Source organism: Kwoniella shivajii, chromosome 5 (assembly GCF_035658355.1).
Source record: "Kwoniella shivajii chromosome 5, complete sequence".
NCBI classification, from domain to species: domain Eukaryota; kingdom Fungi; phylum Basidiomycota; class Tremellomycetes; order Tremellales; family Cryptococcaceae; genus Kwoniella; species Kwoniella shivajii.
In genome coordinates this window covers 1,088,578-1,114,943 of record NC_085912.1, presented here as the reverse complement: position 1 = coordinate 1,114,943, position 26,366 = coordinate 1,088,578, and the positions used below count along the sequence as shown (strand labels likewise).

General features: G+C 42.2%; 10 protein-coding genes across 10 annotated transcripts; 8 read left to right on the top strand and 2 right to left on the bottom strand.

The window, feature by feature from the left end:
- Nucleotides 1-1,827: 1,827 nt before the first annotated feature.
- IL334_004157 (uncharacterized protein) lies at nucleotides 1,828-3,375 on the top strand (the record flags this gene model as incomplete). The annotated part of the gene is made up of 3 exons (XM_062935880.1): nucleotides 1,828-2,325; nucleotides 2,394-2,771; nucleotides 2,857-3,375. The coding sequence occupies 3 exons, from the start codon at nucleotides 1,828-1,830 to the stop codon at nucleotides 3,373-3,375; spliced, it is 1,395 nt and encodes a 464-aa protein (XP_062791931.1).
- Nucleotides 3,376-4,007: 632 nt separating this feature from the next.
- IL334_004156 (uncharacterized protein) lies at nucleotides 4,008-6,010 on the bottom strand (the record flags this gene model as incomplete). Its single annotated transcript, XM_062935879.1, has 2 exons — nucleotides 4,008-5,086; nucleotides 5,167-6,010. 2 exons carry the CDS (start codon nucleotides 6,008-6,010, stop codon nucleotides 4,008-4,010), a joined length of 1,923 nt encoding a protein of 640 aa, XP_062791930.1.
- Nucleotides 6,011-8,081: 2,071 nt separating this feature from the next.
- On the top strand, nucleotides 8,082-10,006 carry IL334_004155 (uncharacterized protein; the record flags this gene model as incomplete). Its single annotated transcript, XM_062935878.1, has 11 exons — nucleotides 8,082-8,129; nucleotides 8,203-8,422; nucleotides 8,520-8,718; nucleotides 8,817-8,922; nucleotides 8,993-9,074; nucleotides 9,142-9,249; nucleotides 9,325-9,417; nucleotides 9,484-9,504; nucleotides 9,578-9,762; nucleotides 9,829-9,902; nucleotides 9,970-10,006. 11 exons carry the CDS (start codon nucleotides 8,082-8,084, stop codon nucleotides 10,004-10,006), a joined length of 1,173 nt encoding a protein of 390 aa, XP_062791929.1.
- A 493-nt stretch (nucleotides 10,007-10,499) lies between these two features.
- On the top strand, nucleotides 10,500-12,096 carry IL334_004154 (uncharacterized protein; the record flags this gene model as incomplete). Its single annotated transcript, XM_062935877.1, has 9 exons — nucleotides 10,500-10,529; nucleotides 10,807-10,863; nucleotides 10,975-11,109; nucleotides 11,172-11,278; nucleotides 11,348-11,413; nucleotides 11,474-11,550; nucleotides 11,617-11,838; nucleotides 11,906-11,959; nucleotides 12,023-12,096. 9 exons carry the CDS (start codon nucleotides 10,500-10,502, stop codon nucleotides 12,094-12,096), a joined length of 822 nt encoding a protein of 273 aa, XP_062791928.1.
- Nucleotides 12,097-13,109: 1,013 nt separating this feature from the next.
- On the top strand, nucleotides 13,110-13,883 carry IL334_004153 (uncharacterized protein; the record flags this gene model as incomplete). Its single annotated transcript, XM_062935876.1, has 2 exons — nucleotides 13,110-13,198; nucleotides 13,355-13,883. 2 exons carry the CDS (start codon nucleotides 13,110-13,112, stop codon nucleotides 13,881-13,883), a joined length of 618 nt encoding a protein of 205 aa, XP_062791927.1.
- A 646-nt stretch (nucleotides 13,884-14,529) lies between these two features.
- Nucleotides 14,530-16,310, top strand: IL334_004152 (isocitrate lyase; the record flags this gene model as incomplete). The annotated part of the gene is made up of 5 exons (XM_062935875.1): nucleotides 14,530-14,788; nucleotides 14,875-14,945; nucleotides 15,023-15,360; nucleotides 15,429-15,955; nucleotides 16,039-16,310. The coding sequence occupies 5 exons, from the start codon at nucleotides 14,530-14,532 to the stop codon at nucleotides 16,308-16,310; spliced, it is 1,467 nt and encodes a 488-aa protein (XP_062791926.1).
- A 670-nt stretch (nucleotides 16,311-16,980) lies between these two features.
- On the top strand, nucleotides 16,981-19,361 carry IL334_004151 (uncharacterized protein; the record flags this gene model as incomplete). Its single annotated transcript, XM_062935874.1, has 6 exons — nucleotides 16,981-17,113; nucleotides 17,189-17,683; nucleotides 17,803-17,932; nucleotides 18,039-18,244; nucleotides 18,376-18,762; nucleotides 18,862-19,361. The coding sequence occupies 6 exons, from the start codon at nucleotides 16,981-16,983 to the stop codon at nucleotides 19,359-19,361; spliced, it is 1,851 nt and encodes a 616-aa protein (XP_062791925.1).
- Nucleotides 19,362-19,551: 190 nt separating this feature from the next.
- On the bottom strand, nucleotides 19,552-22,200 carry IL334_004150 (uncharacterized protein; the record flags this gene model as incomplete). The annotated part of the gene is made up of 5 exons (XM_062935873.1): nucleotides 19,552-20,146; nucleotides 20,290-20,504; nucleotides 20,587-20,677; nucleotides 20,739-21,081; nucleotides 21,132-22,200. 5 exons carry the CDS (start codon nucleotides 22,198-22,200, stop codon nucleotides 19,552-19,554), a joined length of 2,313 nt encoding a protein of 770 aa, XP_062791924.1.
- A 1,419-nt stretch (nucleotides 22,201-23,619) lies between these two features.
- IL334_004149 (uncharacterized protein) lies at nucleotides 23,620-24,501 on the top strand (the record flags this gene model as incomplete). Its single annotated transcript, XM_062935872.1, has 4 exons — nucleotides 23,620-23,694; nucleotides 23,764-23,868; nucleotides 23,969-24,039; nucleotides 24,129-24,501. The coding sequence occupies 4 exons, from the start codon at nucleotides 23,620-23,622 to the stop codon at nucleotides 24,499-24,501; spliced, it is 624 nt and encodes a 207-aa protein (XP_062791923.1).
- Nucleotides 24,502-25,108: 607 nt separating this feature from the next.
- IL334_004148 (uncharacterized protein) lies at nucleotides 25,109-26,133 on the top strand (the record flags this gene model as incomplete). Its single annotated transcript, XM_062935871.1, has 3 exons — nucleotides 25,109-25,281; nucleotides 25,419-25,439; nucleotides 25,506-26,133. The coding sequence occupies 3 exons, from the start codon at nucleotides 25,109-25,111 to the stop codon at nucleotides 26,131-26,133; spliced, it is 822 nt and encodes a 273-aa protein (XP_062791922.1).
- Nucleotides 26,134-26,366: the final 233 nt, after the last annotated feature.

The following is a 26,366-nucleotide window of genomic DNA, read 5'->3' as shown; positions in this document are numbered from 1 at the left end:
TCATTCTCGACTGGAATCTTGAACTGAATTAGAAATTGGAATTTCTGTCTTTCGATCACAAGGATAAACCGCTCTGTGTCTGTACAAGACCAGACTTTCACTACACCAAACGATTGGTACAACAGGGGAACGAAACGACACGGATACACACCTATTCAGAATAACCTCTTACCCTGTTCTCCTTATATCAAAGTGAAGCTAGTGAATAACTCCAGGTACCAGGTCGTCACGCCCACTTGTCTGTTCCTCGATTTAATTGAACAAGGCACATCTCAAACCACCAATAAAAACAATCCAAAGGGGATACCGGATCTGAATTGGTGAGTATAACAAAAACATCCTACACTTGAGTCACCTTTCATTCATTCATTTCATTGCATTGTGTAATCATCCCCACTACCACTTGAATACAAAATGATTTCTTCCTTCACATGTCTTGTTATATGGTTATACCATCACTCTCAGATCAATCACGGTGGCTTTGACTAGTCTATCGACGGTGAAAACGATCTGATCAGCTAAATAGTCTGTGTGTACGAAATATAAATACAGTCCTCGAATATCGAAACACAAACGAATACTCTTCTACGCCCAATCATATATACATCGATCGATCAAACACATTCTACATCCTAGTGTGTTAACCCTCCAACCAACAGTCAATTAACGAAGAATCGATTATCAGAAAGAAACGGAACCAAGACAGTGAGAAAGCACAAAGAAGATCAAAAGATCTGTAACACTGATATGGTAAGTCATTCTGTTACCCACTTGCTATTCCGGTTTTCCAACACCCCTGCATCTACGTTTTCGGTTTTATTCCTATTCTACCTTCGCCTTTTGTTCTTGTTCTGGGGTACTCTTCAAGGCCACTTCTCCACTTTAAGATCTATACCTGTTGTTCGGTACCGACTATTACCAGTGATCTAGCAAGGAAAGGATCCATTAACTTCCCCCCTTTTCCCACCCTGGACCGGAAGCGAGTGGATTGAACCTACCGCCGGGGATAATCATAGTCCGATGGGTCCGAGCGAATGTTCGAATCAAATGCAACTTTCTACGCTTTGATCGCTATAATCATCATCATCATCATCGCCGAGTCAATCTGAAACACCAAAACACAAAATACATCCCTTTGATCGATTGTCTTCTGATTTACCCTTATCTTTGGTTTCCAACTTTTAAATGGGAGGGGAGCGAGAGAGAGAGAGAGATAATGGGTATTGTGGTTTTGATGATGATGCGCTATGATCATCTGTTTTTTTTCATCAAACCTTCGCCCATCAATCACTCATCAACAAGAAAATAAAACATTCTTTCATTTGTCATTGTTCATCAAACCATCAAATCCATCACATTCCAATCATGACGCCCTTTTCACACACCATTGAACCCTTTTCTTTTGTCACTTTCCTCCCTTTCTTGATCACCGCGTATCATTCCTCGTTCTCACGCTTTCAACGCTATGAGGACCTTTTTTGCTGTGTAGACAATCAATGATCGGACACGATATAACGATATACTTCGCGAAAAGGGAACCCCCCTTTCTCTTAGACTTTTTCCATATAAATCTTTTCGAACCCCTCCTTTTCCTTTCTCCTTTCTTACTCATATATTTTCTTATTTTTCACTTCTTTCTCCTTGGTGGAACAGCTTCTCTTACCTTCTTGCGGTCTGAAGTAACTGAGCTGATAACGATATTCCTTCTTCTCACTTTGATCCATCTTGATATAGTCTCAAAATCATCGTCTACAAAGAACGTATCATACCTATACTCTTCCACACACACCACCTCTTTCACCACCCCCATCAGAATTTGCGACCAAAATGTCGTACGGCAACCAGGAAAACCAATGTTCTGTTCCTCACCCATACGGTTATCGATACAACACACATCGATCATCGAACTCAAATAACAATTCTTCGTCATCTTCAGCATCGTCCTCGATCGGATTGAATTCACCAATGAGCTTACCACCGCTTTTACCTGAAGACGATCACGAAGATCTATCACCTGCAAGTTCCACTTCCATCTTAACTCCCACAGGTCCTGACCCAACTATCATGTCTACACCCAAAATGGGCTCTGATCATTCAATGCTTTCTTCAATGTCACAACAACCTACACCTAAACTCATCATTCCCTCCGCGACTACTTCTTCGAGGTTCGCTTTACTACCTCCTCATAATCCCCTTCGATCCAAAATGTACAGTATACCCGAAACAACAAGCTTGACTGTTAGCCCACCCAGTCCAGCTCATACTCCCAAAGGTCATCCTCTGGATGGTAAAAACAGAAGGGACTACTTCGCTTATAATTCAATAGTCAGTTTACGTCTTGAATCCCAGATCATATGGAGAGCTAGTCAAAGCTGACTGCCAAACCCTTATAGACCAAAACTCATCCCATAACCAATCCGTATGGAACTGACAATCCATCTTATTCAACATCACTATCTTATCTACTTCGGATTCCTAGGCGACTTCGACCATTTTTATTGGTTGGAGTATGTCTCTTCACTCTGACTTTGGTTTTCATGAACCGAGCGATAACACAGGCGAATCACATGGACCACATTTTACATCAGAGAGATCTTGCATCTGATAGAAGGTATTCCCCTCTGGCCCAAACAGGTGATCAACATCCCTTGATCATGTCAGAAGAGATTGATCACGCTCGTCAAGCAGAAGCTGCTGTTCAAAGTATCGTACCTCTCAGAAAAGGATTACAATTCGAGAACGAGCAGGAAGAGTTGGCAGCTTTGATCAGCGTAAGTGGAGCTTTACATTCTAGAACTGGACGAATGGTCTACGATTGGCGATTGGCTTACACGATTTTGCCGGTTTATCCTATAGTTTGTTACTTCTACCACATCCAACGCGCTTCCGGCACTTGATCCTACTAAAACTCTAAACCCAAACATCGTGTTGGATTTCGATCCCACTCATCCTAATGCCAAGGAAGATCTGGCTCTTCTCCAAAACGATATCAACGCAATGTACCCAATCATTTTGATTGGTAAAATGAGGGATCCATGGCATAGAGAAGTTAAAAGGATGTTGGCAGAATACAAAATTACTCCTGCACCTTTAGTGATCGATGTCGATCAAAGAAAGGATCATTCAACGATCACACCTCTACTAGCCAGATTGTTGGATACACAAGAGCTACCTCAATTGGTTCTACATGGTAAAAGTTTAGGATCATATCATGATGTATTAAATCTCAGGGATGAAGGAATATTAAGGGAGAAACTCGAGGAGTCGGGTTCAATCACTGTGAAAGATCTGAAAAGAAAGAAGAAGGGAAGTAGGGAGAAAGAAAGAATCGAATTAGAAAGAGTATTAAAACCCGCTCCTATCGTGGCTCATTGAAGGCGATCCGATCTTGGTCCTCTCACATAAGTTGTATACATCTCTTTACCTCAGTCTCTCATATAGAATACGACAAACCCATTTTTATTGCATATGAAATACAACCTCTCACTTTAGGGACCTCGTCCAATTTAGATACGATCTGTGGATACAATACCATATCATGCAAATTACGAACACATATAGATAAAATACAGATATATACATTCCTTCATCTTCTCATATTAGTACCATCTTACTGGGATATGCACAATATATGCTCTACTTACTGTAACTTTGATCAATTTGTAAGACATGTTGCAGAGTTTCATGAAGAAGATATCGGTATGGGAATGACATTTCGTTAAAGGCATTGAGTTGAGTAAAATGAGGATATGGTATTTACTTGCTTGTATCAAAGGAGTATTTCGTTATAAGGATATGAAAGAATAATGTATATTGTCCAACAAAGAAAATATCAGAAACATGATTCAGACTGAACAGCTAGCACAGCACGCAGCTCGCACATAACCCCAAGATTCCAGAAAAGATAGACTACGAACAGAATATTACGAAAAAACAATATTACAAACAGATGATCAACAAAAACAGATCAATCATAATTCACTTCAGTCTACAATAACAGTCAAATCTCACACTGTCTGTTGGTATTGACCGTCCCAAGCGTCAGTCAAATAAGGTGATGGATAACCATAAGTTTCGTTTGGCTGTTGTTGTTGTTGATGGTGTTGAAGTTGATGTTGATGTTGATGTAAATATTCCATTTGCTGTTGTTGCATATAACCACCTTGATTTGATCTTTGTTGTTGTTGTTGAGGATAATAAGGTGCTGATCCAGGAGCTGTTTGAATGGTAGCTGAATGTGGGAAAGCAGGTGAATCAATCGTTGTAGGTGTAGGTGAATGTGAATGTGAATGAGTATTCGTATTTATATTCAATAAAGGTGCTAAATGATGTTGATTTTGATATTGTCTTTGGCTACCGTTATTTGAATCAGGATTAGGTGAACGTGAATTTGAATTCGAGTTTGAATCAGAGTAATTCGAATGCACATCAGAAGTAGCATAAGCATAAGGAGATAAGTGTGAATTCGTAGATGAAGTAGCTGAATTGATTCTAGTTTCACCCCATACATGAGCTTGTAAATGTTGATTGTGTTGGTGTTGGTGTTGATGATGTTGAGGTTGAGGTGCATATGCGAATGGTGAAGGTGATGTAGTATAAGGCGAATCGTACTGTTGATGTTGTTGTTGCTGTAATTGTTGTTGAGCTTGTTGAGCTTGTTGCAACTGTTGTTGATGATTTGAAAGACTCAATGCAGGTAATCTAGGATGCGATTTATGTTTTTTTCCTACATGTGTGGGATAACCTTGTCCATTCGCGGTGATTGCCAATTCATAAGTATTGATATTTTCCTTGTTATCTTCAGATATTGACATGAGTGAATGTGATCGTTTTTCATTCTTTACAGCAGGTTCGGGTGATCCATTTGAAGTTTGTTGAGGGATGATTGGTAATTCGATAATCAAATCGGAAGTAGTATCACCCATTTGTCTCCTTCTTTCTTCTTCTTTGGCGACGATGTAGATTTCTCTAAGGATAGCAAGCTTAGATGCTGATATCAAAGCGCTGGTTTCAGCAGTCGATAATTGAAGTCTTGCAACGTTGACTGAAGCGTTTCGGATAATCGATATCAAAAGTAACTTCCGTTCTATTAAAGTAGGACGATGTCAGTATAATCAAGTTGATATGACGCGGAAAAAGTGGCTGATGCAAGAACAATGAACTTACCATCTTTTGGAAGGTGATCTGGTTCTCTATGTTTAACTCCTTCAGGCCACCAAGAAGGTTTGAATTCTTCGCCTTTGTTATAAGGGAACTTCATTTGCTTCTTAGGTTCAATAATTTTAATCCAAGCTTTAACAACTAATTTACATGTCTGTTGTTGTAAATTCGTAAATCTTTCCATATAAAAGTTTTCGATTTCATTTGGTTTCAAAATTATGGTTTGCATTGGTGAGATTGGAGTTGATGATCTAGGTGTTAAAGAATTTGTCGTTGAAAAAGTTGAATACATTCCTGATCCAGTTCCTGATCCAGTTCCAGTTAAAGGTGAAAGTCTCTTTGTTGAAATTCCTAAACCAGTAGTACCGTTTACTAATTTTAATGGAGTATCCAAATTACTCAAATCTACTTCATCGACTAAAGTTTTGTCTCCATCTAATTCTTCATCATTTTCACCCTCAACTTCACCTTCTACATCTTCTTCAACTTCACCTTCGTTCATAGCTAAAGAATCTTCATCCAATGTAGGTACTTCACCTTTCTCTTCCATCCGTCTGATTTCATCCCATCTTCGTACCATCTCTTGTTTGACTCGAGCTGCTTCTTTCTCTAATTCTTTCTTGTTCAATACACCACCACCTTCTTTATCTTTAACGGCAGATTGTAATAATTCAGAAGCGAATATATCGGTATCTCCTTTTGGTGAGATCCAAGCTATGACAAATTGACTTCCATTGATGAAAGATGCTTTACCTAATGCTCTCAAGATCAAATCTCTTTTAGACTTGTAATGTCTTGTACATCGAGGTAATGCATGATAAGGTGTTGTTCGTACGGGAATTCGCGGCATTGTCTACGAGAGGATATCGAGTAGTCAGCTTTGACAGAGATACTCGAATGACTCTTGATCAGATCGAGGTCGAAAGATACCACAGATACCGTATGGGTATACTCACGGGATAGGAATACTAATCTTTGAGGGGTTTTTGCCAATCGGTTTATGTTGTGTATAACGTTGCTGTAAAAATGAGTGTCGATTGGGACGTGTTATCGATAAGAATCTTTGTTATATTGATCAACCAGTGGTCACAAAGAGGTTTTCTTGTCGTTATAGATCCGCAGGTGGGATATGTGTGTGTGGTCTGTGTGTCAGAGTAAGTATCTTAAGGAAATCGTTATAAGGGATCAAGATGGTAAGATACGGAAGGATGATATACTTGTGTTTTTGGACTTTATTTTGGTTGAATGGAAAGGAATATACGATGAAGATCAGATGGGATGAATCATGAAGGGTTAGTTCCTTTTTATCAATATCATACAAATTAATCAGTGTAGATACCGTGTAGTGCGTTATTTGCTTTTTTTCCTACATTTCATTGTGGAGTCGTTTGGTCAGGTCATGATATGATTGACTATACGGACGTAAACAACTTGGCGTTGTTGACATCCATCCCATATAAACAGCAGGTTAAAGCCAGTATGAAAGTGTATATCAAGGAGAATCGTTGGGAGTCTTCCCCCATCCTTAGCGTTCGTCACAAGGGTTTTGTATTTGTTTTCCCTTTAATTCCAACGTCAGCACATGTTCCCAGACTGAGGCAAAGTATCCAAGGGGGATATCTGGTGTAAAGATAAAGGTTAATCGATCCTAGATATATCCGTAATATGAAGGGGTTCTTTCTACGCGTAGGAAAAGAAGAAACTATCAAAAGCGAAACATAGGAAGAAAAGTACGAGGAAAATCAATAAAAAAAAGAAGATCAGTCGCGAGAAAAGAGATATGTCACATACATTTATCCTGAATAAATCCCCCACCCTAGCATTCAGGGTTCACATAATGGCTTCCGTTCCAAATCATTTCATTCTGTCAAAACCTTACTTAGGATGAACTTCAGACGCGTCATTTTTCTATGCACGCGTGGAACGATACCTACCTGTTAAATTAAAGGTGAAGCCGGAACATGAACACGTTGATAAATGGTGGAGAGAAAGTGCCTTACGTTCAGAAAGATGAAATGACATGAAATCAACCGGAACGAAGACGAAACCTACAGAAAATCGATCGTCACGTCAAACATTAGCGCCTCTTCCTGGAGTGTAGCTTGAACCTTGTCTCGACAAATGCAATTACAGTCCCATAGAGTGGAAGCGAATAACACCAATCATTTTGTCCAGAACAAATCAAGGACATTACCCCATTTGTGCATACGTAATCAACCAATACCACGTCTCCTGATTTTATCTCTTTTTATCCCAAGATCATCCTCATCGTCCAATTTGATCCCGTCAGATGTTCTCAAATGGTAGTGGAGACTCCGCATCTCATTCACGTGTCAGTCACGATCAACTTCTGTCTCACTGCTTTGAACTTTAGTTTGGAAATATTCAATCGCAGTCACCAGGTCTATCCTCTCAGATCATATTCCACAGTCGAATTGAAAGGAAAGATCAGTCCACACCGATCACCTCCATAACAGCTCGTGTAGACTACTAGCTGTTCAAAGTGGCTCATCCTTTCTCCCACTGGACACTATCTGTTCATCACCGAAAATCACTGTGTGATACTTTTCTTCACGAGAAATCGTTCAACAGTCTCTGTCTTGGCGAAAATTCGTGCGGTCCCTTGGTCTTCTTACCTTCGAAAATACACATAAGTTTCAATAACATCAGTATCAGCTGGCAGTCGCTTTGTGATAGAGGAGGGATTCACTTCTGACATCGACATTTGTCAAATATCTACTGCTCCAGAAAGGTCAATATTTTGGGCAAAGGACGGTAGCTGCGCACGAATCATTCATCAATACAAAGGGTCTCTTTATCCAACTTCCATACTTGGATTTTGCCATTAATACTAAATAACTCTCCACAGCGCATCCCACCTTCAAGAATTGTAGAACTCTGTCGACGATATTCTAGGCAAAATGATGATCCCTAGATGGAAATATATCGGTATAGCCGGTGGATTCATTGTGGGTCATCTTACAACGTTTGGAGATAAGTCCCGCCTTGCGACGAAATGCTGATTGACCACCTTGGAATTAGTTCCTGCTGCATCTTCTCGCATCCATTCATCCTACGTATCGAGCATCAACATCACCTTTCAACCTTTTACCTGCTGGAGGATGGAAAGCAGGTCAAACTCCTCCTGATTCAGCAGTACCTGTCTGGGGTGGAGATGGATTACCTTCTGCAGATGACTTAAGGGAAAATGGAGCTGTCATAGATGAAAGAAGAAGAGCCAATGCTGTTTTCGTCGTACTAGGTAAGCTATGCTCTTCTACATCTTTTCGCCTTTCACGTTCTCGATCACCCTCATCAATATTCGGGACATTTTCTCGTTGTGCTGACATCGTGTACAGCGCGTAACTCGGATCTTTGGCCATTCCTAGATTCAATGAGACAGATGGAAGATAGATTCAACCATTGGGCAAAATACGATTATGTTTTCCTAAATGAGGAGGATTTCTCAGATGAATTTAAACGATATACACAATCAATGACTAAAGGCAAATGTCATTATGGAAAGATTGCACCAGATCATTGGTATCAACCTGAATGGTGAGTCTTTCGCCCGTTCTGTGGAATTTCGAAGATGGCCAGGTATCTATCAACCACTCAGAAGAAATGATGAGCTCATAGACATTTAAAAATGGTAGGATCGATGAAGATAAAGCTTCAAAGGCAAGAGAAGAGATGATTCGAAAGAAAGTCATATACGGCCATTCCGTTCCGTACAGGAATATGTGTCGATTTAACTCTGGTGTGAGTGTCATTGTTGACGGCTCGCATGCTTCCCTCTATGCGATTGACAAGCTGACATGACTTCCGTCAGTTCTTCTATCATCATCCTCTTTTGGCAGATTATGATTATTACTGGCGCATTGAACCCTCCGTCAAGTTCTTCTGTGATCTCAGTGTGTACTATTCCATCGTGTCATGAAGCGTATGACGTATGCGCTAACGCAAGGAATTCTATTACAGACTATGACCCTTTCTTGGTCATGCAAGATGAAAAGAAAGTTTACGGTTTTACACTTTCGCTTTACGAATATATTGAGACTATTCCAACACTATGGGATGCCGTAAAAGGTTAGTCCAGATCGTATCTATATTTACGATACTGTAAGAATCATGTGCTGACAAATGTGAGATTGCAACTCGCAGAATTCGTTCAAGAACATCCTGACTATCTCCCTGAAGGTAATGCAATGCAATTCTTGAGTGATGATGGTGGGGAGACATACAACAAGTGTCACTGTGAGTCACCGTTACTAGGAGTCAGGTTTTGAGCGGGATTAGAGCTGATTCGTCGACCCGTAATAGTCTGGTCCAACTTTGAGATCGGTATGTTTTTTTCAGGTTTTCTGAACCACAGGTGTAAAACAAGTTTCGCTGATCGTACACTATTTTACGGCAGGTGATCTGAATTTCTGGAGAGCAGAGCCATATACGGAATTTTTCGATTATCTTGATAAGAAAGGAGGATTTTACTATGAGAGATGGGGTGACGCACCTGTGCATTCAATTGGAGCTGCTCTATTCGCTAAGAAAGAACAAATACATTGGTTTGAGGATATTGGTTATAGGCATGAACCATTCCAGGTGGGTGAACGACCTACTCGTGATTCCGTGGGCGATGTTGCGCACGAAGCTGACAAATGCATCTAGCATTGTCCTCAAGGTGAAGCTCATACTAGAGGAAATTGTTGGTGTGACCAAGGAAATAACTTTGATTGGGAATGGTGAGTTGATCCTATACTTCAGAGGAGTGGGATTTAAGCTGAGATCCTTTTTGGCGGGATCAAATAGGTATTCATGTACAAAGAGATTTGTGGATATGTTCTAATTACAGACATCTTATACCTATGTCTCAGTGTAATGTCAGTGAATGTGACGATAGGATTTCCGAATCATTCTTGCCAAGCAAAATTAACTATAGGTATGGTGTGGATTGTTCAAATGTCCTCCATTATTCAGATTGCAGAACAGTCACTGCCTGTAAATCATTCGAGAAGTTTGACTGGCTTGTAACCATCAGGTATTGACCAAAGACGTACCAGGATTACGTACACCTCAAATCAGGTCATTTGATAATCCCCAGTTGAAAAAGGTGGAGGTTGTCCACTCGCTTTCTGAGTGAAACAACTCTTGAGACAATATTCAACATATAAAACAGCAACGTACTTGCAAAATGACTCTTTTTCTTTTTCTTTCTTTCTTCATTCCAGCTTATCATCAATCGATTAACACGATTCTTTCCTATACGCAATTTGATATTCCAGTAAGGAATCTTTGGCCAATCTTGATATAGATCACTTAATCGTTGAATCGAAGCTGAAATGAGTTACCCTATTCATCCTAGAGCTGAGGTGAGCACAAATGCAATTCTACTTGTTACTCTCTATCAACCATATCTTCCAAAAAGGACAATATGTACATCCTGCTACTTTCAATTGACTGCATGTGCTTCACCTTGCCGGTACTCTATCACTCCAAGATCCTTCATTATCATAATACTCCTTGATCCCCTCATTTTCCTCTTCTTTGATAGGGTGGCAAATCATAGCTTCACCCCTCATCCTCCAGTCATTCTCCTGAACCATGAACGATGAGCGTCAGCTGATGATCACTCTACCTTCGTCCTAGATGGCTATGACTAATAAACCATCGTCGTTTGAATCTAAGCAAGCTTGGACTCAAGGTGTAAGTTTTGACTTCACTCATCACTACCTCCATATTGTCTCTCTCAATCAGCCCACACATTGCCATCGACCGTTACTTTGCCCTCGATCTGACATGCCGACACTCGAATAGGCTCCACCACCTCGTCCTTTTGGTAGGATGTCAACTACGCAAGTTCCCCTTCCTGTAGCCGGTAGTAAGAAGCTTGTCGGTCTTGATCCAAGCTCAGAAGATATCGATTCCGTTATCATCCACGATCTTCATTGGGTGAGTTAGCCCATTTATCCTTGGTAAGTCATATGAGAATAGTAAATAACGAGTATCTCCAGTGGACATCCGACCTGCACCTTGTGCTTCTCTGTAAGCAACTTGGAATTCAAATAAAACACACCGATGTTCATTTCCTCGAACACAAGGTCAACGGCAAAAGTAAAGGGTGAGCCTTGCCTTCAGACTCACGCTAGAGGATGTCTCGCTTACTAAATCGTCCATTCTACTGTTTCAGACAAGCTACCGTGATCTGTCATACCAAAGAGAATGCAATCAAGCTCAATGAGCACTTTCAAGCCAAGTAAGTGTCGGTGTCGATCGATCCGTCAACGGGGCAGTAAGACTTATCGTTGCCTCATAGTATGTTTCAAGGAAAGAAGGTCCCTTCCGCGTTGGCTACTTGGGCTTATGGAAATCCACTTCATCCCGGCAATCAAGGTAAGTATGTCGTGCCGTATTGTTTGCCTGATGGAAGCAAAACTCAAAATACGGCGAATAACTTAGAATTCCCCTCGGTCAGACCTTTGAGTACTGCGATCCACAGCACAGTCCGACAACCTACCAACGCTCACGGTGGAGTCAATTTCAACCGAGTTCGACCTACTTCTCGAACCGCAATTCAAGGCAGCCTCGGCAACGGTCAACCGAATTCTCGTACTTCCAGTACGGACAATTTTAGCCCTATTCCCTTACAGCCTCAGATGGATGGTGGGCTGATCCCCGTCGGTAAGTCTTCTCAACATTGCTCAGTCATCTCCTATAGCACCGAATTTGATTCAAGGCTCCGTATTAGACCCAGCTATCGCTTGGTCATCTCACCAAGGAGAATACAACCCATATAATTTCGGTGAGCTGTCCATCATCCCAAGCGTGTGTCACAAGAAAGCTAACGACTGCATAATACCCTCAGTGCCCATGGAATACCCTTACCACTACGGTGGACTTGGGTATATGATGGGACCTGTGCCTCCTCACGTCCAGTAGGTGGACAAATGGTACAAAGGACTCAGTGAGTACCGTGAATCGCCTTTTCAGATTTGATTTCACAGCTCATATCGTACATCAGCAGTACCACAAAAGTACTGGTGTTCGACCACAGTTTCTATTTCTTTCTTTCTCTGACTCTCTCCACGTTCCGTTTTAAGTATTGGGCATAGCATAAGACCAAATTACATAGCATTCAGTTTGTCAAAGGAAATCTAAAATTTTCGCCACGTTTATCGAGCGATGCGCTCAGCAGAGTCATTCGCATCATACTATGCATAGTTCATGTTCCAGCTGGATTTGACTGCGGATACAGGCAATGCTGAAATGCAGGAACATTGCCTATAATTTGAGAGTGATCAATCACGTTTCATCTAGGTGTTTTCCCACCCCGGATCTCAACGTCTGAGTGTGATATGAAAACGACACCATCATCAGCCATTCTTGACAAGTCAAGCAGCCCCTTTCAATCTGCAGATGCGTGATATTGCGTTATATGCAAAAGGCCCCTTTGTAAATGAACAATGTAACAGAGTCAATCATCAGTAGATTGACTGATTGACTCCTCGGGCCCACCTTTATGTCTCACATCCTCGCTACTGAATTTTGGAGACTGCGGGCTTGAGGATCCTTTGAGCTATCTGCCCCCCTTGAAACGGGCAGCACGGCGGATTGGTAAGTGCAGATAAGGGGGATGGAATTGTCTCCTTGGACCCTGTGAGATCCTTTGTTCAATCATCGCTTTGTACTTTGTTTCTTCGGACGGTGGCTCAGTTGACAGTAGAATTCCATCTGAAAAATGGTATATTAAGCATCTCAGTCGAGACCTCGCCACTTTTCCTTTTCTTTTTCATCTTCATTCATTTCAAAGAACAGAATCAATCAAATCGATATATAAACAGATTACCAAAGTTATCTTTTGAGAAGACAACCAACCAAATCCAATCGAATCATATCGAATCAGATCACCTAATATCTGTTTTTATTATCAATTACTCAACCACTCAATCAATATGCGATTCGAAAACTCTTTGCTCCTCACCGCCCTCTTTGGTGCTTTGGCTGCTTCCGTGGCTGCTCAAAACGAGAACGGATCTGAGTCGTGAGTATCACTGATATTTGAAATCACTACCATTCGAATTTGGTCCCTTCTTTCAATCTCCAAACCATTGATCTTGTTGTCTTCCACAATGATCCCTCGTGTATACCCAAATCCCCCGAACGTAATTATTCAGCTGACTGTCATCTCTTTCCACAGAACCCCCGTCGAAGCTGGTGCATCAGGAGCCTCATCCGCTGCTGAGGGTGCTGCTACAGGAGCCTCATCCGCCGTCGAGGGAGCAGCTTCTGGAGCGTCTTCAGCTGCTGAAGGTGCTGAAGAGACCGCTTCAGGAGCGGTAGCCAGTGCTTCCTCCGCTGTATCTTCCGCTGTATCAGGAGCTTCTTCTGCTGTATCTTCAGCTGCTGGAGGTGCCGCTTCAGCCGCTTCTTCAGGAGTAGCCTCAGCTGCATCTGGAGCTGCCGGCGCTGTATCGTCTGCGGAATCCGGTGCTGCTGGAGCGGTCACTACTGCGACTGGAACAGGAGCTAAATCAGCTACTTCCTCAGCAGCAACTGCGACTGGCACAAGTGGTTCAAACTCCACTTCTGGTAAAAACTCCACCGGTGGAAACTCGACTGAAAACGGTGCTGGATCAGTCATCCCTCTCGCTGCCGGTGCAGAATGGCTGACTGGTGCCGCTGTCGTCATTGGTACTTTCGGTGCTGGTGTGGCTGCTCTTTTCTAAACTCCTCTTCCATATATCGACGGAGAAAGGGAGGGAATTAGGATAACTGGGGTCGACTGTTGTGGTTTATCGTCGGGAGAGACAAAGATCGAATTCGATTGAAAGAACTATAGGTAGAAATATAAGTATATATATATATATATATATATACCATCGAAGTAAGATTCATACAGAACGGACAATCTCCTCTACAACCTATCTATATATCTATTTAAATATTCATCCCATTTCTCGATGTCAAATTCAGATCTTTCATTCTATATGTAAGATGTTTGCTATTCTCGATTCTCACAATCTCACTTCATTGTCGACACGAAGCCTTACAGAGTCAGATGCAATCCATAGCTCTTCTCGTACGAACTTTGATCTTAGCTTCACTCAACTTAGCCATTTTGCGAACGATATGACATAAGCTGTCTGGCTAATGGCAGTTGTTATTAAGCTTAAATCGCTCCGAAGCTCCGAAATTGCCAGGGGTGTTCAGATTATGCGAGTTCGGAAATAACCGCGCTTAAAGTGTGGGATAACCGTGAACACTTGCCAAAATGTATGCGTACGAAGGCGATGATGTTGTCCACAAATCAGTCTCTCTAACAACGCCCATCGACAGACACATCATCCACGGAACATTCATAAGCCCCCCGAGATGTCAGACGAAGATTGGCTGAGTCCTGATGCGATAGAAAGATGGTGGTCTTCCTCTACTCAAAATTCGATCAAAAGACCTTATTCAGCCGATACAATAGCTTCACTGAGAGATGTCTTCCCGGAAAACCATCATTCAAATGCTATGGCTATCAAATTGAGATCAATATTTGGAAGAGTACAGAAAGATAAATCTGTGAATCTGACTACTAGTGTCATTGATCCTGTCACTGCTCAAGTCATGGCCGAAGCTGGATTTGGTGAGTAGACCAAATTACAAAAGAAAAATGTGTGATATAAGGTGTGATTAGTATTGGTACTGACGTTATAACGCGGATATACTTAGAAACCCTTTATGTGTCTGGTGGCATGTCAGCAAATACAGATACAGCTACTGATGATCCTGGACCTGATCTTGTAAGTGTACAAAAAAATCGAGCTCTTCACTTTTGACATGGATCATCTTTACTGACCATTTCCTTTTCTTGTACAAGGCCGATTATACGTACGATACAGTACCCAAGAAGGTATCTACGATATATCGATCACAGTTATTACATTCACGTACATCCCGAGTGAATAAAAGTGGTAAAGAAGATATTCCATTAATACCAATTATAGCAGATGCCGATTCTGGTCATGGCCAACATACAGCAGTAATGAAACTCGTTAAATTATTCGTTCAATGTGGTGTGTCAGGGTTTCATATAGATGATCTAGTTTCAGGTGTGAAGAGACATGATGGTAAAGATGGTTTATCAAGTGTTTTAGTTCCAACAAATGAATATTTGAAGAGACTCGTTGCTGCCAAACTACAACTAGACATTATGGGGTATGTCACTCTTTCTTATTTTGTTGAATGAGCTCGTGCTTAGACTGAGCTGACACTCACTGACGCAGATCTGAAGTGGTATCAATTGCAAGGACAGATGCGGAAACAGCTACTCATATCACTTCAACTATCGACAAGAGAGACAGGCCATTCATTCTAGGAGCTACCGTTCCACTTCCCCGCCATTTTGTACATGCAGAGGGGAAGTCCAACAGGGAGGAATGGAAGCGAGAAGCAAAATTATCAACATTGGATCAAGCTTTCGAAACTTCTCAACCCGATTTATACGACAATTTTGTGACTAGGACACACGATATGAGCGTAGCGGAGGCTTTGGCCATAGCCGTCGAACTTGCTCCTTCTTTCTATTGGAATTATGAAAGTCCAAGAACTACAGAAGGGTGGTATGCCTATCAAGGGGGTGTAGAAGCCGCTTTATCAAGAGCAAGCGCAGCTGCCAATATCGCAGACGTAGTTTGGGCTTGTGCTCATTGTTACGATGCCGATAGAGCTGAAAAATTCGCACATGGTGTTCAAGAGATTCATCCTGGTAAATGGATGGCTTATAACATAACAGGAGGCTTCCCAGACGATGGTACGTAAATCCCTTATGTGAAGATTACGTGGAAACACACGTCAGCTGATATGATATGATATGGGTATGGTATGTGGTGGTAGGCTCGGCAGATGAGAAGATCAAATTTATTCCGTCATCATTGGCGGCTCTAGGATACGTATGGTTGTTCCTTCCTATAGGTGGATTAACGGCAGTTGGTCTGGGATCAAAAGTAGCTATGAGAGCGATTAAAGATCAAGGTTTATATGGATACCTCTCTCAAGTATCTAGACCTGCAGCCAAACATGCGGATGGGACAAGTCCAGAATGGTGGTGGAAGGTAATGGGGAAATTGGCAGATGATGCGGCAGACGCTATAGGAGAGGGTTTGTAGAGAAGTTGGACATACAGGGGAAATCGGTTGATTGTATGGACAGTGACCAACAAGCAATGATAAGAAAGGATAGATAGAATAAATATAGAATATTAGAGATTTTGATAGAACGTTTTTCAGATGGAGATTTCTGTGACTGTACAGCTCTACAATTATGGTTCTTATACCGACACGAGCAATTGTCGATGCTGTTATTTCCAGTGAGAATACTATCAAAGGAAGAAGTGAATCTCGCGATATCATACTTACTCTGATACTCTAAACCATCAAGACAATAATAAAATAACCAGAACACGTCTGGAAGGCGTGATCCTTTTTTCTGAACCAGAACTACCTCCTTTGATATGACGCTCCTACCCTCCTCACGGAATCCTTACATGGTGTCCTCAAAAAGGGCTTTCCGTTCGTTTGCCACTGACAACATATATATAGCCCATGCAGAAATATCAGGTGTGGTCCCTCCAAGCCATACACAACTCTGACCATATCATTAACATATCATATTCTGATCCACCCCAACCCAAACCAAATCAAATCAAATCTCCTTCATCCTGGACAAATTTCGCTCAATATACGCAACACTAGATTATCATCATACAGATACATCTTCACTAACTTTGACAACTTCACACGTCCGTAGCATATCAAGGCAACTCAAGATTGACTCATCATGAATGCTTACTATGGTCCTCATGGGTCGGCTTTCCCTCCACCACCCTCATCAGGGACTTTTGGGTCGCTAGGTGATACGTTACGGAGCTGGAAACGTAGCGCTGGAGGTGCTCTCGGTAGTCTTTTCGGGGGTAAGTTCACTTTCGACTCCTGGTAGATCACAAATTTAAGTCGACTAACCGATAGTATCGCAATGAAAATAATAGCAAAACAAAGTGCATCACCTTGGGGATCTCCGATGCCATCTAGCGTAACAAATCCTTCATTTTCTGGTTCAGGTACTGCTGCTACTACTCCGACTTGGAATAGTGGTACCAATGGCAGTACATTTTCCCATCCAAGCTTAACGCCCCCTACCAGGCCTAACCTATTTGATCCTCAACAACAGCAAATCTCTACTATTCCTTCTCAATCTGCCACAACCTCTCCAGCGTCGGCAATGGTGCATGGGAATCAACAGCCACAGCAGCAACAAATCCAGACCCAAACACAAAGTTTGCCACTAACTGCTACGACCTCTAATGGCGGTACGTTGAACATGGAAAGTGTCTCAGTCTCGCACAACCCTTCGACGAACGAAACGAAGATCGCCGTCAATCTGCCGAAATCGGGTATCAAAGCTGGAGAGACTTATGAGCTCACAACTATGCCTCAAGGTGAGAATTCAAATGCTTTAACATTGCGAATAGGCATGAGAGTCGGTAAGTCAAATCAAGACAATGCCACTTGATTATATTTTGAGCTATCTGTTTGCCTGGAATATAATGTTAAGATACTGTAATCGTGAGCTGATGCTGATGCGCACTCTGATCGTTTTCAGATGGAACCACAGAAATTGGTATAAACACAGAACCAAGTAATGCCGTGGCAAGTGCAGTAAATTCCGCCAATGGAGTTACTCAACCGTCAGCTACCGATACGGTAGACTCCAATGGATCCAATGAACCAAAGTGAGTATCATTGATCTGTTTCCTCTCCATCTGAATCCATCTGACTCCCTTTTGACCATAAAGCTAAAGTTGAGGTCCAAGTTGACTAACCCATTGCCTGTAAAAGCCTCATGTCCCTCTTCCAAGATCCAAGGGTCCAAATAATGGGACAAGCGCCACCGTTCAAAGTCGAGGCCCACTCAACGGACGATTACCTTGCACCTGAAACTTCATTTGCTGATTGGGCATTTGACAGGTGTGATGGTAATTTGAAGAACGTTGGCTCTACAATCGATTCACTCAGAAATACAGCAGAGTGGATTCATGAAAGATGTAAGCATTTTCATTACTTACTGCTTCCCAAATGTATTCCAGATTCCAAGAAAATTGAACAGAATAGCTAACAGACTGTTTTCTCCTTTCTATTCTATGATGACTCCTGATACTCACAGATCGCAATGCAGATTGGGTAAAAGATCCATGGAACGGCATAGGTGATACCAGATTATTAAGCTCCCAAGCTGCCACAGAGTTAGCTGTACAGTATTCTGAAGGGTTGGAACGAAACATGGATGAAACGGTTTTACAAAGAATGATGGATCATAACGTGAAGAAAAATATCTTGACAGATCAAGAACCGTCGATCCTCCCATTGGAACGTTTCACTTCTGAGAATGGGTTCGGTACAGCATCAAGCACATCATACAATGGTCAGAGCCTGTCTGATTGGTTATCGGATCAAGTAGGTCCGCCCGCAATTGGCGGTACAATTTACGACAATGATCAAGTTGGAAGAGCAAAGAGGATACTCAATAGTACTTACACTATAGGTAATCAAATGTGCTCCAATCGTAAGTATTATAAATCTCCGATTTCACTGTTTATCTGCGTAACAATTTTATTATTGATCATATTCGGCGCATTCACTAATTCGATCTCTCGTACTGTAGTTGATTTGGATCCTGATAAGACGACAATGTTCGGCTTACCAATTGGAACACTCATGACGGCTCGTTTGATGGAAACGAATCAAATCGTGCCAGACGAGGCTATGAGTAGTTATGGTCATACCATCCTTAATAAGGCAGCCGTTACTTATGATTTACTCCCGGAACACGAGCGATCACTCGATCAAAATTCTGCAGCCAGTGATGAATTTACCAGTACTGATACATTACCTTTGACACAAGCTTCTACCAATACCAATCCTACATTATCACAAAACAACACGGATTTCAATGACATAGCGAGAGGCTTGGGACAGGTATGGCAAGCTCAACAGCAAAGTACCAATCCTACAAACGCCTACGGTATTCCAGGTACTATGCGAACGGGTACCAGGACTAACGTGCCGAGTGCGATGAAGGGCGGGAGATTGGCAAATGGGTTGAATCGAGGAAGGAACTCAATCGTATTTGCGGACCAATTAGGTGGTTCATTGACGGCATGAGTGTCAACGTAGATAAGAAGTAAATGTCCTAGTACACATCGATAATTAGCTTCGACGAGATGTATGAAGGACTGTCATTCGCACATTTCAGACGGCTATTGTACAAAACAATCTGCAAGGTGACTGCCGTTCATTTGCCCAGCCCATGAGGTGCATTATTTCACGTATTTGGCAGAATCAGTACACGCTTTCATTTCTTGGTAACCACCCAGACCGAAACGATTACCTCTCTCTTCTCTTCTATCCCATCCTCACCAGACAAGATTGTCCTTTTACTATCAATACCCATATCTGTTCCTGCGAAATTCCATTTACCTCCACCGTTCGCACCCAATTGTTCTTTAATTCTAGCAATGATACCTTCTGTTTCTTTGTTCTTCCTCGCTAATCCAGTGCCTCTGTACTCCATAGCTGACTTGACCCAAGTCAAAACCGCATCTTCCAATGCTCCAGGAACGTCCTTGACCCATTTCTGCTCGAAAATAGGCTTGAATCCTTCAGGTTTCAGCGATTCGACTGAAGGCAAGTTGAATTGTATAGCTAATGATGGAAGTGGCTGGATCATATTTGCCAATAGTGTCGATGCGAATGAGTTTCTCAATGAGGCAGGTGACATAGAAGGAAGTGTGTATGACATTTCAACAATCTCAATTTTACCTCCTCGTTTCAGTACTCGTGTAGCTTCTTCAAATATATCATACCATTTGGTTTCTGGTATTCCGAGATTAACAAATCTGATATGAACGAGATCGAAGACTCCTGTATCAAAAGGAAGCTCGTGTAGGCTGTTGATGAAAATCAGTTCCAAGTCAGCGATATTACAGGGATTTTGGCGGTAAAGGATACGAATCAGTCGAAGAAGCTCGCTGGCGATCCTTCAAGTGGGGATTGATAGAGAAAAGCTGAGCCGGATCGAATCGTTACTCACAAATCACCCTTTTGCCATGTAATTCGCTTGTCTACACTCTCCCATATTCCCATTTTCTCAGCCATCTCACCTCCCCGTGTGGATCTAGCTCTTCTTTCTGCGTCAGCTAGAAGAGATAGGTCAATCTGACAAGGAGCCAAATCGAGACCGACAAATGTGGTAGTTGGATATTGGAGAGCCATGGAGATCGGCCAAAAGCCGGCCCCAGTACCGAGCTAGAACCACATGGAATCAACGAAAAGCAACGGACAAGGCGACTGCAATAGGAATGTAGTGAATCATGAAGATATTGCTCACATCTAAAATAGCCTTAGGAGGTTCGTCGAATTCGGTGAACGAATGCCTTTCACCAGCAATATCGTACATCGTTTCATGTAACCTCGCTTCTCTGTGAGACGTCAATTCGCCAGCTCTTCTCACAAAAATCCGCACAGTCCATCTGGACTCACAGATCCATCACCTCCCTCTCCCAGCCTACGCTATAAATACCTCCCACTCCATCACCTTTCGCATCCACCCAAATTCTCTTGCCCGGCAATCCCGATCGAGGTCTAGGCGTTTCTCTCCAACCTTCAAGCGAAACGGTACTCGGAGTTTCAGATGTGTCATTAGGTGATAGCATATCCAGCCTACTCAAGGATATACTTGCCCTCCTTCCTAGATCTAAATTCTTGGTTTCTCCTGTAACCTGCTCTTCTTCCGCAACGGGTGCTGACCAAGCTGCGAAAGGATGTCCAGCAGCAAAAGGCAATACTTCTTCTATACTGAGTTGCTTGAAAGTCTTCATCCCAGCTGGAGGAACGAGAGAGGAATCATAACTAAACCCATCACCCTATCTCTACACTGAGCGGAATGAGATGATGTGACTGATGCTGGATAATCATGTCCGAATTGGGATGTGGGTGTGAACAGATGCGCAAATTCTGCCGTTGACGTCTCGGTTGATTCTGTTGAAGCGGATGGAGGTATAAGTGGGATTGACATTACTGTCGAACGGGAGTTTTCAGTATTGGTGGGAGCATCGCTGTACTTTGACTGAGTGATCTGATGGTCAATCGTAAGTCTGGGTGATGTGGGTAAATTGTTTGGAGTAAGAGAAAGATCCAATGGATGATTGATGATTGATGAAGACCTTGGATTGTACCTGACGTTTTCTTTTTGGAGTTTCAATCCACCAGGTTTCTTTTGGTTCTCCTCCTTATCTTTCTCATTTCCTCTATCTTTTAAACCAGATCTTAATGTACCACTAAACGATTGCAACTTGCTTCTGGTCTCTTTGAGTGGTCCAAGCTTATGCATGGGAGTGAGATTACTTGACGAAACTCCTGATGATGAACGAGGCATTATTGCGGTCCTAGTCCCATCCGAAGACTGATGATGTTGTTTAGTATCAAGCGCTTGAGAGGTTGATATGGAAGGATCATCTTCCCATCCTTGTGGTATACCTTTGACAGACGAATCTAGTACAGGTCTTTGATCGAGTGATGTTCTGGCGGTTTTCTGAGTGATCGTAGTGTTGATGTTGCGATCACGTTCAGCAGAATGTCCATCTGTGGAAATACCAAAGAAATCCATTGGGGTAATTGGACGATCTCGTAATTTCTCTTTATCGGTCTTGCCGTGAAGGGTAGAACTGAGTCCACAAGTGAGAGTGTGTCTAGGCGGAGAGTCAGTTTCTGGTATTTCGAGTATCAGAGGCGATGGAGGGAATGTAGGTGAAGAAACAGGTATCATTCTAGTGTTCCCCTTTTGACCATTCGATTTGAGTACTGGGAGTATCGCATTGGGAGATGAGCTTTGATCCATTGCTTCGGTAGTAATATCTGATTTGGGAGGGATTGTTCGTTGTCGAGGTTGAGCTTGATAAGCAAGGAACAATCGAGAGGCAATGGAATGTAAAGTAAGATCCATTATTCCATTGAGTCATATCGATGCGAAACGAAGCTGATAGATGGTGAGATAGCTGGTCAGCGCAGGTTCAAACAACGCTCGGATGCCCAAGATCGATTTGATCAACTCACTCGTCTATCCTATCTCATCAGGGACAAGGACGATTGATTGAGCTTGGATCTTCTTCATATGATCCCCGAAGTTTGTGGGGAGAGAATGTACATGGGCATAGGAATAAAACATCAGTAGGTAGTAAGTGTCAGTAGAACAGAGTGTCAGTAAAGGTAATGGCTGCACAGTCTGTATCGTGGGGATTTTTAGTATGTATGTAGATCTCCTGAGAAAAGCCTTGAATGCATGAACAATAGAAATGTGGAAATGGCTTTTTCTCGTCTTTTTTGTCTTTTGTGTTTCTCAATGGTCGGTTCCTTTTTTGTTTTGATCGGGTACTTCGCCGATTTAGTTTTGTTTCATAGTGTGGTATATAAGTATCAGAAGTGAGCTTGTCCCTTTAAGGTAAATTGAACCATGATCATGCACAGCGCAGAGACCTGGAAACCACAATTGGCGTCTTTTGCAGACGGACGATGCCTAATCCTCACGATATGAGTAATGGATGATGCTGTGAATGCTTGATGAGAAGTGATAGTATTTGTAATGCTTGGAAGACATGTGTACATACATGTGACAAATTGAGAATGAAATATTTACAGCAGTCCATCTATCATGCATGACCTATGCTCGCTGACCAGACGATCGTTTATCCAATCTAATCATCTTACCTAAAACCTGTAACAGTGGTAAGAAAGTCTTGGTACACCGAGTCCTTCCTCTCTTCTGAAGCATTAGCATTCTCATAAGAGAGGTGAATTTTCAAACTAGCACAGCCTTTAGTTTCCCCCCACAGTCCTTTTTCTATCTTTTTATTCCAAACTCTACCACTGGATGAGACGCGTCGCAATAAACTTTGAATGACGCGTAGTCTTTTCTTTTCTTTTTTCTTTTTTTCTCATTTTCCACCATTCACTGCCTTTTTCCCTTCCTTTACGCAGCTTTTTTCATCCTTCTTTTCGTTTCCTTCCGTTGAATTAAAAGTATTATGTTAGTGTATGATTTATCGTGTGTATGAAAATACAGGGTCAATAATATAAATATGTTGAAAAATGTAAGATCGTTATGTGAAACCACACAGCCTGGACTGAGCAAGCGGAGAAGGAAAGCAGGAATGCGCAATCCAAGTAGATTAATTTCTTTTTCCCCGATTGAGGAAGGAAAAAAAAAAGAAAGATAAATACAACAAATCATCTTTTCAACATCTTTCTTCTAACTCTCACAACACATCCATTCATTGCTTTGTTCAATCAGCATCATATCCATTTGATACCATCACACATACATCTCTCTCAAAACATTCGACATACATATTCACAAAACGTAAAAATGATGTTCCCAACCAAATTTGCCGTTCTTTCAACCTTTGTCGCCGCCGTCAACGCGTTGACCATTAACACTCCTGTAAGCTACCTTTTTCACGTCGTCTATCTGGAATGGCCTAAACTGACACTGATGTCTCGTTCTGTGTAGGCCTCGTTGATCGAGTGTCAGCCCGCTTCAATCACCTTCTCTGGTGGTTCTGCCAGTCCTTATTACCTCTCCATCCTTCCAGGTGGTCAACCCAGTGCTGCTGCTGTGAGTGAAATTTTCAATACAGTTTTTGACCTCATCATCCATTTCGTAATCGGTCAAGTGTAACCTTAATGAGCTGACATATCAATCTGTTTGTTTTTAGCTTGAGAACCTTCCTAACGCAGACACTTCTCCCGTCACCTGGACTGTTGACATTGCTTCCGGCACCAACATGTAAGTACAGCCTCTTACCATGTGTCATATCATTGTTCATTTCCTCTCTTGCTGGCGACTGACTGACAGTTTGCTATGGCGACTCTTAGTACCATCAAAATCACTGATGGATCAGGTAACATTGCCTATTCATCAGCTGTTGTAGTTCAAGCTGGATCATCTACCAGCTGTCTCGGTACAAACAGCGGTAGCAGCAGTGCATCTGCTTCATCTGACTCATCAGCTACTTCAGCCGCCGCTTCATCTGGTTCAACCGCATCCGCCGCTTCTGGATCTGGATCAGCTACTAGTGCCGCAGGATCAGCCGCATCAGCTGCCAAATCTTCCGGTACTGCCGCTGCTTCCGCCGCTGCTTCCTCAGCTTCCTCAGCTGCCTCATCCGCTCTCCTCACTAAACAAAACGCAGGTGCCGCAGCTATCATCTTGGGTTTCGTAGCTTCCGCCATGGCAGTCATCGTATAAGTTCCTACAACTCAACTTCTAGATATTGGAACGGTGGAGTCGATTATGATAGATGGAATGAGCACGAAAATAACGAATACGTTATAGTTTATACAAACCATTATACAAATACCTTTGTTTCCCCTTTTATTTAACGTTTACGCATACGAAATCCATAACATATACTTAGACGTTACATGATGGACTTTTCTCCTTTTTTATTATGATTTCCCTATTTCTTGATGAAAACGTTACTGTCTTTTATGAGAGAGTGCTTTGACGGAATGCTGCATTCTATATCGGTCAAATCTTCTTGAACGCTCCGCTTCCTTCGTATATTTCATCATTTTCCTTCTTGTGCGTTGGTAAGCTCGGTAGTTAAGATACACTTCACATGCTCATTGTGAAAATATGAGACGCAATCCCAATGTTGATCGTCAACGCCAATGATTGAAAGGAATACAGTAGTCCGATCTGTGAAAACGAAACCTCCACATCGACTGTCCACTCTACTCGTAAATTCAACCCGCTATCCAAATCTCTTCTCAAGATACCATTCTTCGATCTCACAGATATGACATATCGTGTGTCAAAGTACACCACAACGGCATTGAAAAATATCTACATGATGAGTGAGAAACGAAGATATACACCTTTGACCTATAAAGCTACCAAAAATGAAGTAGGAGTATTTACGACTCGAGGATATTCTGAAGATATTAAACCTTTATGGAAGTTCAAGAATGAGGAAGAAGCCACTAGGGCTGCAGAGGGGATTTGGAAGCTGTTCAAGGGGTACAGGTGAGTGCAAGGTGAACGAGCGACTATGCGAAGCGCAACGAATGGACTGGACATCTTCTCGAAATCAGCGTCTCTTCTGATAGATGACAGAGCAAAAGAGCTGATTAATGGTTGACCATTTGATTCGATAAAAAAAGGGACAAAAATGACTTCGTAGGGTAAGTCCACTTGACTGATCTCTAATCTGATATGTACTTTATTTTGGTTTTTCGGTATATTCGCAGAATGGATATATGTCGTAAATTCATCCAAATGGGTCGAACGAGATCATTGAGATATGCCCTTCGTCCAGGAGGCAAGAAATATGATTCTCAAACTGGGAAAGAGTTTAAACGATCTGGTAAGATATATGATCAAGGGAAACTTGATGGTGCGAATGTGTATGAAGACTATCTTGGGAAATGTTGGGATGATTTGAAATATAAGAAATCATGGGATGGATGGAGGGATGGTATAATACCCGATGGCTCATCATCTAGCTCAGCTCAGACCATACAAACATACGAAAAAGAAGAAGTGGACGAAGACAAGGAAGAAGAAGAAGAAGAAGAGAGAAAGAACAGGACACCAAAAGAACCTAAATTGAACACGGTCAAGAAGAACAAGGGGAGAGCAATCAAGAGAGAATTTGACGAAATGACAGAGGAGGAGAGTGAGATTGCACGAGATGAAAACGATGAGACAGATTCGGGTGGGTCAGTCAGGGACGATCAGAATTCAAATACAAGTCTAGAAGAAAAGGGCAAAAGGCATACTGCTAAAAGAACAAAAGGCTCAGAAGAGAACGGTACCAATAAACCATCACGTAGGAAGACGAGATCATCAAGTAAGACGAGCAGGACTAGTAGATAGTCTCACCCACATATCATAGAACCGAACCGAATTCAAGACGAAAGGAGTAAGATTCACCGTGTACCGAACCCTTCATGCGGTTCGGAATCACACGCGCATCTGATGTCATCTCATCACGAGACACGACTAGAGCCTTACATCGAATACTTCGTTGCAGGACGAGGAACGAGATCGTTTAGGCATGGTGTGATGAATGACTCGCGGGTTTCATCCAACACTGGCGGACTAGAGAA